General features: G+C 34.4%; 1 protein-coding gene across 1 annotated transcript in view; it reads left to right on the top strand.

The window, feature by feature from the left end:
* Nucleotides 1-13,744, top strand: part of LOC108693965 (zinc finger CCCH domain-containing protein 11A-like) — a 16,401-nt gene extending 2,657 nt beyond the window's left edge. Inside the window, exons 4-6 of the mRNA XM_018203203.1 lie at nucleotides 346-520; nucleotides 2,454-2,573; nucleotides 12,816-13,744. Of these exons, the coding sequence (XP_018058692.1) occupies nucleotides 346-520; nucleotides 2,454-2,573; nucleotides 12,816-13,744 (1,224 nt within the window). The remainder of the gene's footprint in view (nucleotides 1-345; nucleotides 521-2,453; nucleotides 2,574-12,815) is intronic.
* Nucleotides 13,745-15,634: the final 1,890 nt, after the last annotated feature.

A 15,634-nucleotide genomic window follows, 5' to 3' on the forward strand; every position in this document is an offset into this window, starting at 1 on the left:
AAACTTGTGGAGTTTTATAAACACATATAGTTGCCTTTTCATGCTTTTAAATTGTTTTGTTTCAATAAATAAATAGATATTATGAGTAGATAAATGAATAGACGAACAGTTCCTGATTATGTAAAAATTAAAACAAAATAATATGTGCCATAATGCTATTTAGGGCTCGATCCACTTCACATTATAAATAGCTTTGAAGCATTCTTTGATTGATCAATTCGTAAAATTCTTTTATCTGATTGGTGAATGGAGCATTTGCAGCATTATGGATCGCACTTTTAGTTAAGATTACAAAATAATTTTATATTTAGAAGAAGAATTAAACTTGAATTCTTTTTATTGTAGAAAAATCGTAAATCAATTCCTTGTTATTGGGAAACACAACCTGGAGGATGTAGGAAACCACATTGTCCATTTATGCATACGAGTCCTCGTACTATTTCTGGTGACCCCATCAATCCTGTGAAGACTACGGAAATAGCAACAAAATCTCCGAATCAAGAGTGGCTGAATCGTCAAGGTAAATATTTCTTTTATTATGCTAAAAACTCGATTAATTAGATTGGTAACAATTAGTATTAAAATTTATTTATTCAATTTTAATCTTGATTTTCAAAATTTCGTTTAATATAAAAATTTATGAAATTCGTTTTGTAATTGTAATTATTTGTATTTTATTTTAAAATTCAAAAGAATATCGAATGTAATTGTATGATATAAAACATTATGATTTTATTTAACTTAATTTATAATTTTACTTAATACTAATAACACTATGGAACAATTCTGAAAAGAATTGTTGCGGATAAAACATTATAAGAAAATTCTGTTAGTATTAGATGAGAAGAGAAGGAATATCAAAATGTTATCAAAATTAGTTTGATTTTTCGATTTATGAATTATTCATTGAATATAAATGAATGAAAAATATATGACTTATTTTTTCACATTATCGAATTTTTTAAGAAAACTATTAGTTTGACTATATCTTCGAAGCTCGCATTTGAAATATAATAATTATAAAGAGTTTTTAAAATTATCTGTTACTATATGTTGTTACTATATCTTTGACTTCATCATCTACAATTAGTTACAGTTTTTTTATGAGACCACCAACAAATATCGTTTAGCAATCCAATTTTTTTTCCTTTAATGAGTTGCCATTAACACGATTATTTGATGAAAGCACTCGGCATGTTTGGACGATTCTAATATTATTTTTCAAAATAAGATGGTAGTAGAAAGATGGTAGTAGAAAGTGTATTTTCAAGTTTATATAAATATCTATTCTCTCGAATACTATCTTGGGATCACTGTAAAAAACTGCTTAAAATTCAAACAAAAGCTGAAGTTTCCTTATAAGCACAATATCTGAATTTTCAGACAGAATGTCTGAATTTTTAGCCATAGTTGTATCAATTTCTAGCCATATTCCTTGAAATTATAGCTGTAGTTGTCTGAATATTTCTGATCTCAGTGCCTGAGTTATATTCAGAAATTGTCTGAATTTCTAACTAGTTGCTTGAATATTTCTAATCTATTTTGGTATCAAAATGTTCAGACAATATTCAAGCATTGAGATTAGAAATATTCAGACAATTACATTGCAACTAGCAATTCAGAGAAATGTAGTTAGAAATTGATATAATTATGGGTAAAATTTCAGACAATGTGAAAACTTTAGATTTTGAATTTTAAGTAATGCCAATTTTTTACAGTGATGCCATGAAAGCAGTAGTCAAAAACTTTTTAGAATCGGTCAGCAAATTATCGAGCTTTTATAGCTAATATATTGAGAGCATTTGAGAGAATAGATGTTACATAAACCTAAAAATCTCTTTATCATCATCTTGATTACTTTGATAAGGAACATGTATCAGAATGGGATAAACTTGGCGAATGCTTTTATTAAGTACCTATGCCAATTAATGGATGCTTACTATAAAGAACAAAAATTAGATACATTGCTAAATGACATTTGCAGGCAATTTCATAAAATATGTGACAGAGATGATAAAATTGATAATAACTAATGATTTTTGAAATTATTTATATTTCTAAATACGCGCTTCGGCGATGTAATCAAGCTAATGGTTTTCTTAAAAAATTCTATAATGTAGACAAAATAAGTCAATTTTTCATTCAATTTGCGCTCAACTTTGAAGATAAAAAAATTGAACTAATCTTAGCAAAACCCTTCAACATTTCATTTGCTCTCACCTACTAACTAAAACTTTTTTTATAGTTCTTTATCCGCAAAATTTGTCCACCGTGTAATTAGAATTAAAGATGCTATTTAGAATTAATGAAAAATATAGAGTAAAATAAAATAATAAAATAATATAAATGATAATAAGTAAATAAAATAATATAAACGATAATAAATGAATATCACGTATAGTAATATCGTACATATGGAAAGTATGTGTTTACCCTTTTTTTATTTCATAAAGATGATCCAAAGTATGACGGCAGCAGTACTACTGAATCGGACCAAGGAAGAGGAAACAGCGAGGCTGGTAGTTTTATTGGCAGTCCCGCCGTCGATCCTCTCATCGTCAAATTCGAAGAAGGTATGAGGCTTTACTAGCCCCCCCGTCCATCTTTCAACGTACATTATCTTACGTCAGCTACTCTCTCTCTACCGCCTAGCTTGCAAACAAATATGAATCTCCCGAACGCGCTCAATATCCCGAAGAGCCTGACAATTCCAAACAATCCTAACAGTCTCAACATCCCCGGTAACATCAGCGTCGCAAATAATCTAAATGTCCCGCCGGCGAACTCGCAATCCTCTCCCTGTCATCATACGCTATCATATCCACATCATCAACAAAATTTACACTCTCACTCCTCCGGACAGTCTCTGTCGTCATTGCAAAATCAACAGAGCTCCCCTCTTCTCCAGCAATCGCCGTATACATCGATTCATACGCAGCAAACCTCGCAGCCTCAGACCTCCCGATTTCCCTTTCCGTTCCTTGGTATAACGTCGTACAGGAGATTTTAAAATCGACGAGAACTGTTATAGTTTTGCAACGACGTATGTATAATTTTTCTCGTCCATTAATTAGTAACAGAAAAATACTTTCGAAGAATTCATAAACAATTAAAATCTTTAAAGAAGTTCATGCATTTTAAATTTTTTTTGAAAAGAACGCAGGGATCGTTGGATTGGGTTCATCTTTTTTCTTACTTAATTTATATACAATACTTACTGAATTAAAAATAATACTTACTAAATTAAAAAATTGTAGTTAAAATATTCTTTGGGAAATCTTTGGGAAGTATATAAATAAAATGGGAAATTTTTTTTTCACACTTTGAACAGTAGAAACAGTAAATAGTTGATTTCATCATTTAAATCACTTGCGAATTTCTGTTTATTTTTATACAAAAATCATTTGTTTATTAAAATAAATTATTATTAAAGTCATGACTTTTATTTGCACTATATAGGATAGTTCAATCAATACCAATCCAAAGAAACTATTTTGTTTTTATATAAAAAGAGAAAGTAGCAGATAATAGTTCAACAAAGTGAAAAAACTATCGCTTTCTCCTATTTAAGATATAAAAAAAAATTTCCCGAATATTAGGACAATTTTAACCACGATTTTTTAATTGTAAGTAAAATTAAGTAAAAAAAAAAACCCAACGATCTTTCTTCCTAAATTGCCTAAAAAATGCATGCACTTCAAATTTCTTACTTATTAGATCGTTTCGTTGAGTCTATCATTGTCACACATATAGCTAAGATTTTGACGCACTAAAAAAGAGACGTTACTACGAAAGTATCGTTCTGCATGAAGCGAAAGTATGTAACAAAAGTGTCTTTGTGTCGATCTTAGCATAATATTTAATTTATTGTACTAGTGCATTCCCGATACTTAATTGACCTGCATTCTTTAACTTTTGTTTTGTAATACCATAGATCTAATGAGCAACTAATGCAAAAAATATTCACGCATATGTCAATATCATAAAGTGTAAGACCAACATAATTTTATTTTGAATTTTACATGGTGTCCAGCGGTTCTTGAATATCCTTGGGTCCTGGAATTATACTGAAATTTAATGTTTCCTGGAAAATTCCTAAAATTTCAGGCTGGCCTGGAATTTATCATTTTTTTATTCTATAAAAAATCAAATCGTGAAAAAAGAAAGAAATAATAAAAAGAAAAGTCGTGTTTAAGTATAAGTCCGTCCTTAAAGGTGCAATAAGTTAACAATAAAAAATTTGGATTTAATGTTTAAAATAGAATAGTAAAAAAAATTGTTTGTATTAACAGAATGTTTATTTAATATTAAATTAAATAGAAACAAATTTAGCCTATAAGAGTTGTTACAAGGTTGACGTGTGAACAAATCATTTATTACAAAAGAATACAATAAACAAACGTTTCAACTCTCAATTAAAGTTCTCATTAATATACAATAATTGACTATATTTAGTTAATGATTGAATCGTAATCACAATTTAAAAATATAACTGGCACAATGTGCTTACACATACGCATTAATAAGATGTCTAAACTTATCCTTTTGTTAATCTTCTCTTGTGTGATAATTTATGTAAAAATTCGGATTTCATAAATTTCCTGATAATTGTAAATTAATTATATTTGTTTTTGTATTTCGTAATAATAAATTAAAAATAAATTTCTTAACTTACATGGAATTACGATATTAAAGATAGATTCATCGGTGTCAACGAGTTGCAATCTCTTATAGCTAAATTTGTTTTTATTTGATTTAATATCAAACGAACATTTATTAAAACCTAAATTATTTTCTAAATTATTTTCTTGTTGTTTGATATTATTTACATACAAAATATTTGGCGGTTCTGGAACAGTAGATCTTAATTTGAATACAAAGCATATAATATTACGTATATCGACGAAAATTAAATAATGAAAATGAATTAATGAATAAATTCTGGAAAAACCAGGATTTTTATCTGGAATGTTCTAGAATTATCCTTGAATTAACTAGTCAGATTTCGCTGGACACCATGATTTTGTTACATTGGTTGCTCTTATTGCGACGGTAATTTACCGTGCGATTTACCATACACACATTTATTTATATCCATTTGATATTCGTGTGTTGTCACGGGAAAGAGGGATAACATGTATTATTTGTGAATCGTATTGACTTTTCAGAATTGGCATTTATCGATAATCTCACGTAATATGATTCTTGAAGCACATATTAGTCGATTTTATCGATATACCTTGCACTCGTGTTACCACGAAAAATTTAGTGAATATCAATTTTTGCAGGGGCTGCTATATCTAATCTTTGCCTAAATTAGCCCTCTAATCACCTATGGCTATCTTTCTTCGGCTGCGGTGCGATCGGACTCGAATTAGCAGAATGGTCTAAGTTAAGTAATACGAGGTTCAAGTGTCTCCGTCAGTACGATGTTCTATACTATAAGATCGCAAAAACAAGAGCCACATTAAACGAAAAAGAAGATAGCTATGGGTCTCCACTTTACCGCACACGCACACACAAACTTTTTGCATTCACATAGATATTGCTCTTAGTTGCGAAAAGTTGGAATTTAAATGTTAATCGAGTATTAATAACACGACGAGTGAACCCTGCTCATTTTAAGTTTGTGTCTTTGACGAGAAAGCGTTTTGTCAGCATTTAGTAAGTTTATTTTAAATATCACTCCCAGATGCGGGATTTGCATCCATATCCTTGACGTGGCCGATGAAACGAATGTAGAATACTGTATGTAGTACTAAATCGTACTAACCGATATATCCGTTTCATCAGAAAAGGAAGAAAAGAAAGAAAAACTTATGCATCGTTCATCGATCACGTCTTGGACTGAGATAAGTGCAATGGCGAATAGTAAAAGATAATTGAAATATTTATATCTGAACCAACGCATATATGCTTTCTTTGTTGTCGCATTATTATGTATGAGATTGTAGAAGAAAAAAAATGAAGACAGCGCAAGAAAGAAAATGAGAGTGAGAAAGAGTAAGAGAGAAAGGGAGAGAGAGATTGAGAGAAAATGAATGAATGATTGATTAGCAAAAAGATGTGTAGGGGGAAGAAAAAGAGAGAAAGATTTAATGAACTAGTTATATTCGCGCGCGAATCCGTGTTTGAGGTTTAAACAGATTCCAACTGCGTCCTTAGCCTTGTGTTTTACGCGTGTACGAGTAATAATGCCTTCATATGTTTTGGCTTATCACGTGAATTAGAGAATTTTGGGACGGTGAAAATGGGATAACGTGATATCGCGCTTCACACAAAGTCTCTATGCCCGCGCTGGGCAATAATTATGCAAATTTTCGTAATCCACGATAATTCCCCTTGTGCATTCACTCTGGGAAAATTAAAAGAGAATTGAAGAAAATAATAAAGATAGGTTTAATACTGTAAGTCGAGCGTGATCTTTTGACGCTCTATAGGAAAAAAAAAAAACATTCAACAATTCGGCTTAAAAGCTTGCTTTCTACGTGATAATTAAACGCGAGATCGTTTTCAAATAAGAATACATAATTCAGGAATATACATATACTGATTCACGTTTTACGAGATTCCGTATGGTAATAGGATATTAACTCTTAATTGGGACGCTGAGAACAAAAATTGGGACAGCTTGAAAAAAAAAGTTTCTAGTGCTATGCCGATGATATTATATAACGAAGAGTCTCAATATAAAACTTTAGCTTTTATTTTTACTAAGAATGCATTTCTTTTATGTGTTCTCAGCGCCTCAATTGTTCTGATATATCGCGCATTTGATATTGCGGGTCTGTTAGGCCAGCAGAAGATTAAAAAAGAAAAATGCTCTTATTCATCATGTTACTTATCGTATTATTGATCTTGCACCGATGAAAAATTTTATAATCGAGGAAAGTATAGTGCGGGATAAGGTACGATGTGCCGATCTTTTACAATAGTAATAAATCGCGTCACGGCCAAACGAAAGGAGGAGGGAAGGACGCGAGAAGACGTTGAGGAGAAATAACGTAAATTATTTAGCGGGGCCGGTTTTCCCGGATTTCCGATAGCGAATATTTTTTTTTCTTTTCAAGTCAACGGTGCGTATGATGACACGACAGACTAAATGATATAAGAGGTCAGCGTCTTATCGTTATAAAACACGTGGCAGAAGAGAGGGGAAAAAATTATGAGATTTTATGGGGAAATTTTTGAGATAATTGAGTTGTATAATGCGAGCATGTAATAGGAAATAATCGGTTTGAGTGAATATGTGACAGAGGATGCAAGAAACAAAAAAGGAGAAAATGAGAAGGAGAGAAAGAGAGAAAGAAAGAGTGAGATCGAGAGGAAGAAGAGAGAGACCTTAAATTGAACGTATACACATCACACGTACCGCGTATATCTTTGCGCGAAATATGCGATATGCAGATAGGAAACTAATAATTTTTCTTATGCAGCATATAATGTTTTACACATATATATTATATATATTATATATTTAACTGCTACACAGGGATAAAATATTTATGGTCGAGATCATTGTCGATATTGGATCGGGCCTGACTTTCTTTGTGGAATACTTGTGCGATCGGCTTATCAGTTTCTCCGCGCAAAATCGCGCGTGTTTTGGGCGACAAGGATTTTGTGCCTTCAACCGTAAATGGAGTCGCCAATTCGTATTTTTGTGTTTGCAAAATAAGTATTAGAGTTCTCACAGTATTCGCGTTTTTTATTCTTACGCGGATAGAGCATATGAAATACTGGGCGATTATCCCAGATAGATTTGCACGTTTACGCTTCTTTATAATCGATGAGAAGGACGCGCAAGTTTTCCAAGAAAGAGCGGACGATCGAACTCGATCACAAAGGTCTACGAGTTAGGCTGATATTACATTTGTCGTACGATAAAAAAAAAACAGATAAATGTAATATTAGCCTTACGCGTGCGAGTTTAATCGCGAGGATTTACGAATTGTGCGTGCGTGCGTAAGAGAGAATAGATAAGGCACACATAATACATGGCTGCGCCGCGAGTATGAAAGATGGAAAAAAAAAGAGCGACGAGCAATATGAATGCATATGAAAAGAAATACAGATACGACGACAAAAAGGATTGAACGAGAGATGGAGAGAATGTGTCCGATAGACAGCGTGTGTGCGAAAAGTGTGAGGAGACGATAGTGCGAAAAAAATAAAAATAAAAATAATTAATATGAACGATCACAGCGGCGGTCCCTTCCGCTGCTCTTCGGCGAGGGACTTCGCGAAATAGCGTTTTTTGAGGGACGAAATTCGCTGACTGATCCGCGCGCGGCGGATCTGTCGATTACATTTAACGTCTATCCGCAGCTATTAAATAACCGTATCGGCAAGCTAATCAGCGGGATCGAGACATCGGCGATCCTGTTCTCTAAATTCTTCGAAGTAAAATCTCTCACTCGAAAAGAATGAAAGATCTTTTTCAAGAGTGGCAGAATTTTAACTCTTTTTTTTTTCGAGCGATTTCATGTCTTTTTCAAGAGTGGCAAAATTTTCACACTTCTGGAGTGAGATTTCACCCTAAAGAATTTAGAGAGCGATCATTAGCGTGCTCCGCGCCGATCGTCGCGGAGTCTCGCGGCACTGTAAATTTACTACGTGCGATCGTACAGTTCCAGAGTACAGTACGATGCTTTGTTGTCCTACTCGGATGTGAGACGTTCCTGTCTCGTCGTATTCTCGGCGGACGTACGAGACGTCGCGACGTGCGATGTGATTGCAATTAAATCGGCGATTTACGCCGATGACCGAATGTAATTTGGACCGGACGCGCGTCTTATTATTATATGAGCACGAGATGTTATTTCTTCTGCGTTACCGCGCGGCTTGCGGACTCCCCGCTTCATTCGTCCCGCGTACGTTCACACGCTCAAGAAGGCACGTCTGTGCGTCCGAGTGAAAGACAACACACACACACACACACACACACACACACACACACACACACACACACACACACACACAGACACACACACACACAAAGATAGATCAGAGAATATTATCATATATATATTACATATTATATATATATATAAATATGTTACACGCAAAGAAGGGAGGTGGTCGCGTTACATGCGACTATTCCGCCCTCCCCCCCTTCCCCCGATCTACGTTTCTGTAAGATCATTGTTTCTAGTTTGTTAATTTGATTTTCATCTACGACGAATTGTAGAGAGTGCTGAAAAGCAATCGTCGTGATTACAAGTGTGTATGCGTATTTTGTCTCGCGACTGTCTTGCGCTGCCGACGCTTTCGCATTCAATATTCGCAAGGGGATTGTTGCGATCTTGGGGATGATTCGTCGCGAGTTCGCACGACGGTTCTTTTTAATAGTTACAGATAAATTGCGATAAATCGGAGCGATTCGTCACGATGGATCACCGGAATGCTAAATGCGTCGGAGCGCAATCGCGAGTGCATAAGAGCGAGTGAGTGAGAGAGCGGCCTTTCGACCGCTCTTAATTTCTTCCAACCTTCGTTTTCCCCTTCTTTCTTCTACCTTTCTCTCCTTATCGTTAATGTTCCTCTAACTCGAAGTCTCACCGATATAAATTCGAACGACTGTTCCCCGATTACTTCAAGTCCTTTTTAAAGGCTGTGCGCGATCAAAAGAACGGGAAACAGAAATAAGAATGTCAATCTATCAGAAATCTTGTATAATTTCTGATAGATTGAAATTTTTATTCTCTGTTCCCTATTCCTTTGATTGTATGCAGCCCTTTACTTATGTCCCTTTTTGACTTGTGGCATCATTTCGCGATATCGGGATTATCTCTCTAGGTTGGCTTCTGCGTGTGCCAATCGAATCGCGAACTGATTTCTTTTTCTTTTTTTCCCTCGGCCGTGTGCGCGACCGAAGCTCTGCTTCCTTACGTTCTCGTTACTCTTCTCGTTAGATTCTCCTTTCTAGTTCTCCCTTCTATTTCATTCTATTTTATTTTTACCTTGTTTCCCCTCTCCAATGCGTTTTACTCCCGTGTGCGGCCTCGGTCGCGTCGCGATCAACTACGCGACGAACTATGAAATCGTATACAGTCGACGTAACGACTTCGAGGACGGTATTTCCTCGATCTCGCGAACTTCACCTCCCGGCGCCCCGATCTGATCCATTCGGGAAATCGTCGATCTGTCTCGTGGACGAGAAACAGACGTCCGCAGCGCGGGCGAGACTCTCGGGAGTTTGCCGAGTATGATTCGGGGCACCGGCAAGAAGAACTGGGGATACTTCCTGCAGCGATAGAATTGGGACGATGATAATGATAATAGTGATAACTGCGGCGCCGGGAACGTCCACGATCGTCATTACGTCGACTTGAAACGATGGCGCGGAAACGCGCGTTCGTTCTGTTTCTCTTGTCTCGAATGTGAGTGATAAAGAAGAGAGAGAGAGAGAGAGAGAGAGAGAGAGATTGATTTAAAAAGAAAAGAAAAAAAAGGAAGAAACGAAAAAGCCTTTTTTCTCGGCCGATCGTGAACGGCCGAACGTGGAGGAAGAGAAAGATTGATTATATGCTAAAGAGTAAGCGATGCGCAATTTAACTATAACGAATTGATGTAAGCGAATGAAAAAAATCAATACTTTTCATTGAGATGATATCTGGATTTCAATAAACTTGATACCTCGAAACCAGCAGGACAATCGACCCGGAGAGCGAGCGGTGTTACCGGTACCGCAATGGTGAAAACCAAAAATCTTTTCACCAACGTTACCGGCTACTCTCTTTCTCAATGGGTCTTCTTATTTCTTCTTAGTTCTTACTTCTTACTGTCTTCCAACCGCAGTTCCGTTTATCCACTTATTACTTTTAAGAGCGTTTTACGCACGTTTACTCGTTTTTTATTCCCGACTGCCAAGCAAAGGTTGTACAATTTTTATGATATCGTGATATAAGATAAATGTCCCAATGATTGAATATGTAGCTATGTTCATATGATTAGATAAAATTTATTCTCAAATATTTTTTTATTATATTATTATAATTTAATTGTATTTAAGAAGATATATTATTATAATTAAATTATAATATTATATTATATTTAAAAAAACATTTGAGATTAATAATAATATAAACAAATAAAAAATTTTATGTAAATATCTGGATACGCTCTAAATTTTTGGGAATGAAATTTTCGAGAGCGAAAAATCACTCCAAGCGAGAAATTTCAAGCGATCAATTTTCAATCTCTGCGAAAAATGAATAAATAATTTCACTCTCCGAAAACAGACTGAAGATAAATGTTTTATAAGTTTATCTTCTCTGTATCCAATATTGATGAAATTAATCTCATTTAATGTGTTTTTGCATAAAATAAACGAATATAGCAGGGAAAAGCGTCGCTCGCGAAGCAAAATATTAATAATTAAAGTTCTGATCTTTTAGGAAGTTTATACTCTTTGAAGAAGTAAAGTGAAATTCACTCTTGCCAGACTGGCGCAATTTCTATCACTTCTCTTGGAAAAAAATTTCATTCCTAAAAATTTAGAGTGATAGTTACATGTTAGGTCACAGGGACGTTTATCTTACTACCAAAACTTTTGCTGATCTCGCGCATTTTTCTAGATCAAGACAACGATCGAGAGTACGGATTTGTTATGTAAATCGTTGTACAAGTAAGTATTATATTCGTATAATTGTGCTCGAAGTGCGTATCAAGTCCGAGTGCGTCAATGTTTAAAAAACATCGCCGTTTTGTACAACTTCGAGGTAGCACGCAGCAGCAGCAGCAGCAGCAGCATAAAAGAGGTTTATCAAGAGCAATCAAACTGATAAAAAAAGGAAAAATGGTATTTTCGAAAGAAATGTGTGTGTGAAGAGAGAGAAAGCGAAGGCAAAAGATAGAAAAGATAATAGTCACGAGACAACAATCACTCATTCAGCTGAACATATATAAAAGTTTAAATATGAATATGTGTGTTGCGTAATATATATAAGGATATATATTTTATCTTTTTTCTTATTTGCACAAGGGCGATTAATTTTTCAAGACGAAAATGAAAAACATGGATTGACTATGAGTGACTATTAAAATGGATTGTCGATTGATATCACGAAGAAGAATACTGTAAGCGTTTCTATTATCGGATACAAATGCGTCAAGAAAAAAAATGTTATTGCGTGAGAATAAAACTTGATGTGACGGCGAGTCAGTTGGATAAATAAATAGCTTGTGAATGTAAATAAGTAAAACACGAAACGAGAAGTTCGAGGTCTAAAACCGAAGTTGGAAGAAAGACACAAAACCAAGACAACATTCAATGAAGATCAGCTTGAAAATGATACATGACCTCAAGGACGTTTGGAAAGAGACGTTGATTATGAAAGCTGTGTTTGAGTTGTGTGTTGCCCGGAGCTTTCTCGGAGCGTACGCGCGTAAAACGCGGGATATACGAAATTCAAAGAGTAATTGAAAACAGTTATGATTGTGACTGCAAGAAAATCGAGACATGTAAATTCCAACTCGATTATTCTCATTTCCATTTCACAAGGTATTGCAAAATTAAATACATTATTTCTCTGGACAATGTCTGAATGATAGACAGATTACCAAGATCGTAATCGTCACATAATCTGATACTCTATAAGATGTGTACATACTTGGATCTGCAGAAAGAGAGAAAGAGCGCGCGAAAGAAAGGGAGAAACATTGAGACAGAGAGAGAAAGAGAGAGAGAGAGAGAGAGAGAGAGAGAAAGCTGATTACGTAATAATAACTGTCATCCAGTGACACCGAATATTCGAAATTTTTTAATTATTTGTATGTATTTTGATTCATTATTTTTTGTATGTTTCTTTCAGAATCCGATAACGAAAGTGCACCATCGCCGGTAAAATCGCAGCCCAAGGTGCCCTACTGCAAGACCTATGAACAGATGAGACTTGAAGAGATCCAAGCAGAGAGTGCGGCTTATTACTCCTATGAGGCCAGCAACTATGATCTTCATCAAAGACAAATGAGCAAAACAATCGGGACTAAGCGATGGATCAGAACATCGAAGACGAAAAAAGAAGAATTGTCAAAAGAATTAAACTTCAAGATATTGTCCTTGGAGGAGATTCGACAACGAAAGAGGGAAAGAACTGCTAAAACACTGACGGACACAACGTCTGTATCGGAGCCTTCGTCGCTAATCGAAGCAAAGAGCATGAAAAGGCGTTCGATCGATGAGCCATGCGACAAAGAGAGCGCCAATTCTGCGAAGAAGTGTAAAATTAGTTCTGAATTCGCTAAGAGTAGCGAACCTGTTGTCAAGATACAACCGATAAAATTGCGAAGATCTTTGAAAATGGAAACACAAATACAACCATGCAAAATGCAAGTACAAACCGAAATACAACCGTGCGAAGACGTAACTATAAATGAACGTTTGGCGACGGACAGTCAGGACGATCAAACTTCTTGCTATAAAGAAAAGGAGGAGAGTCACAGCAATGAGACATCCTACTGCGAGAGGCTACAAAACTATGTCGATGAATTAGTTAATAGGAAAGTTGATATAGAGATTAGACTGTGCGATAGCAGCACGAACGAAGAGAAAACTCAAGTGCAACCAGAACAAGCGTCAGACGACAGATCATCCGTTGTCACATATACTGAGGATATTGAAACCTCGTTATTAGCAGATCAACCATATGATCAACAGTATACGCAAACCGATGAAGAGTATCTGCGACTGGATACATCAGCTGATGATATTATGCGAGATATTGAAGACTTGCTTAATTAGAGAAGCGTGAGTCGAGCGATTTTAAGTAAATCCAGTATGCATTTCTTTGTTTTCATAAAATTTAAAAAAATCTTAACATAAAAATAATTTATATATTTAAGCATTTGTACAAATACAGATTATACAAAATTTACTCATCGTGTGAGAAATAGTATAATTATTATCTGTAAACGATTATTTGATCAATTCTTATATTCTTACGCTTTAACTTCAGAGCAGATCATGTTATATAATATTATGTAACTTTTTTATCACAAATCAAAATTGTGCAATCAATTTCAGTATTTACATTTAATCTGAAATTTTTTCATCCGTGATGTAAGAATACCAAGTGTGACAGTCTCATGGATATCTAGTGGACCGATTAAAAATTGATTCCAAATTCTGTAAGCCAATATCAAACCGCTATTAGAATTTGTCACCGATCAGAAATAAGCCTAAATTATATTTAGCCGCCATTATGCACAATGGCATACTTTGTATTATTACATCATGCTTTTATCTATCATTTTCGTATTTTTTTTTATTTTAATCATTTAGAAACATTGCAATAATGAATTATTATAAGTAAAAATTTAAATGATATTTTGTACAAATAAAGATAGTTCTAGATGATATGGTCAATATACGCCAGTGTACTCCGCATTAGTAAATATTACACATACACATGCACGCACGCGCACGCACACGCACACACGCACGCGCACACACACACACACACACACACACACACACACACACACACACACACACACACACACACACACATAATTATCTGCATAAATGTAAGTCAATATTTAACAAATGTAGAGTTAGCGTATATTGGCTATGTCGTCTGAAATCGCCTTAATCAAAATTTAATGATCGAATTGATACGGAATGACTTCTGTTATGCGTTTTGAGAATAAAATATGCATAGATGCATATAAACTTTCATAAGTAAAATTTTATGACATTCTATTATAAAGGCGGTTCTAGATGATATGGTCAATATACCAGTGTACTCTATATTAATAAATATTACACATACACATACACACATGCATAATTATCTGCTTGAATGTAAGCCAATATTTAACAAATGTGTGTGAAGTTAGCATATATTGGCCATGTCGTCTAGAGCTACCTTAATCAAAATAAAATTTAGTGATTGGACTGATACAGAATGATATGACTTCTGTTACGTGTTTCGAGAATAAAATAGATGCATATAAGCTTCTTTCATAAGTAAAAATTTATGCCATTCTATTATGCGTATAAAGGCGGTTCTAGATGGTATGATTAATATACATATTAGCAAATATTACACACACACACACACACACACACACACACACACACACACACACACACAGAATATGTGTGTAAAGTTAACGTATAGTGACCATGTCGTCTGGAGCCGCCTTAATCAAAATAAAATTAAGTAGACTGATACGGATATTGCTTCTGTGTTACGTGTTTTGAGAATAAAATATGCGCGCGCGCGCGCTTGTGTGTGTGTGTGTGTGTGTGTGTGTGTGTGTGTGTGTGTATAGAGCTTCTTTTAAATACTTTTATATATAACATAATAAAAGAGCAACATGAACTTTTTTCGATATTTACACTCGACATCATCTATGCCTCTGCATATGAGAATTTAAGTCGAATTGAATACGTATATATTGTATATACGTCATATATATTGTACATATACGTATATATTTTTCAAATGCTAAAATTATTTCTTTTGTTCTTATCAAATTGCAATAATTATAATAATGTCATATACATATTATATAATTTAAATGTAATATATATAATATGTATGTACTATGTGTATAATGTTATATTTATATAATCATATAATATACATATAGTATACGTAATATTATAATTATTGCAATTCGATAT

Source organism: Atta colombica, unplaced genomic scaffold (assembly GCF_001594045.1).
Source record: "Atta colombica isolate Treedump-2 unplaced genomic scaffold, Acol1.0 scaffold111, whole genome shotgun sequence".
NCBI classification, from domain to species: domain Eukaryota; kingdom Metazoa; phylum Arthropoda; class Insecta; order Hymenoptera; family Formicidae; genus Atta; species Atta colombica.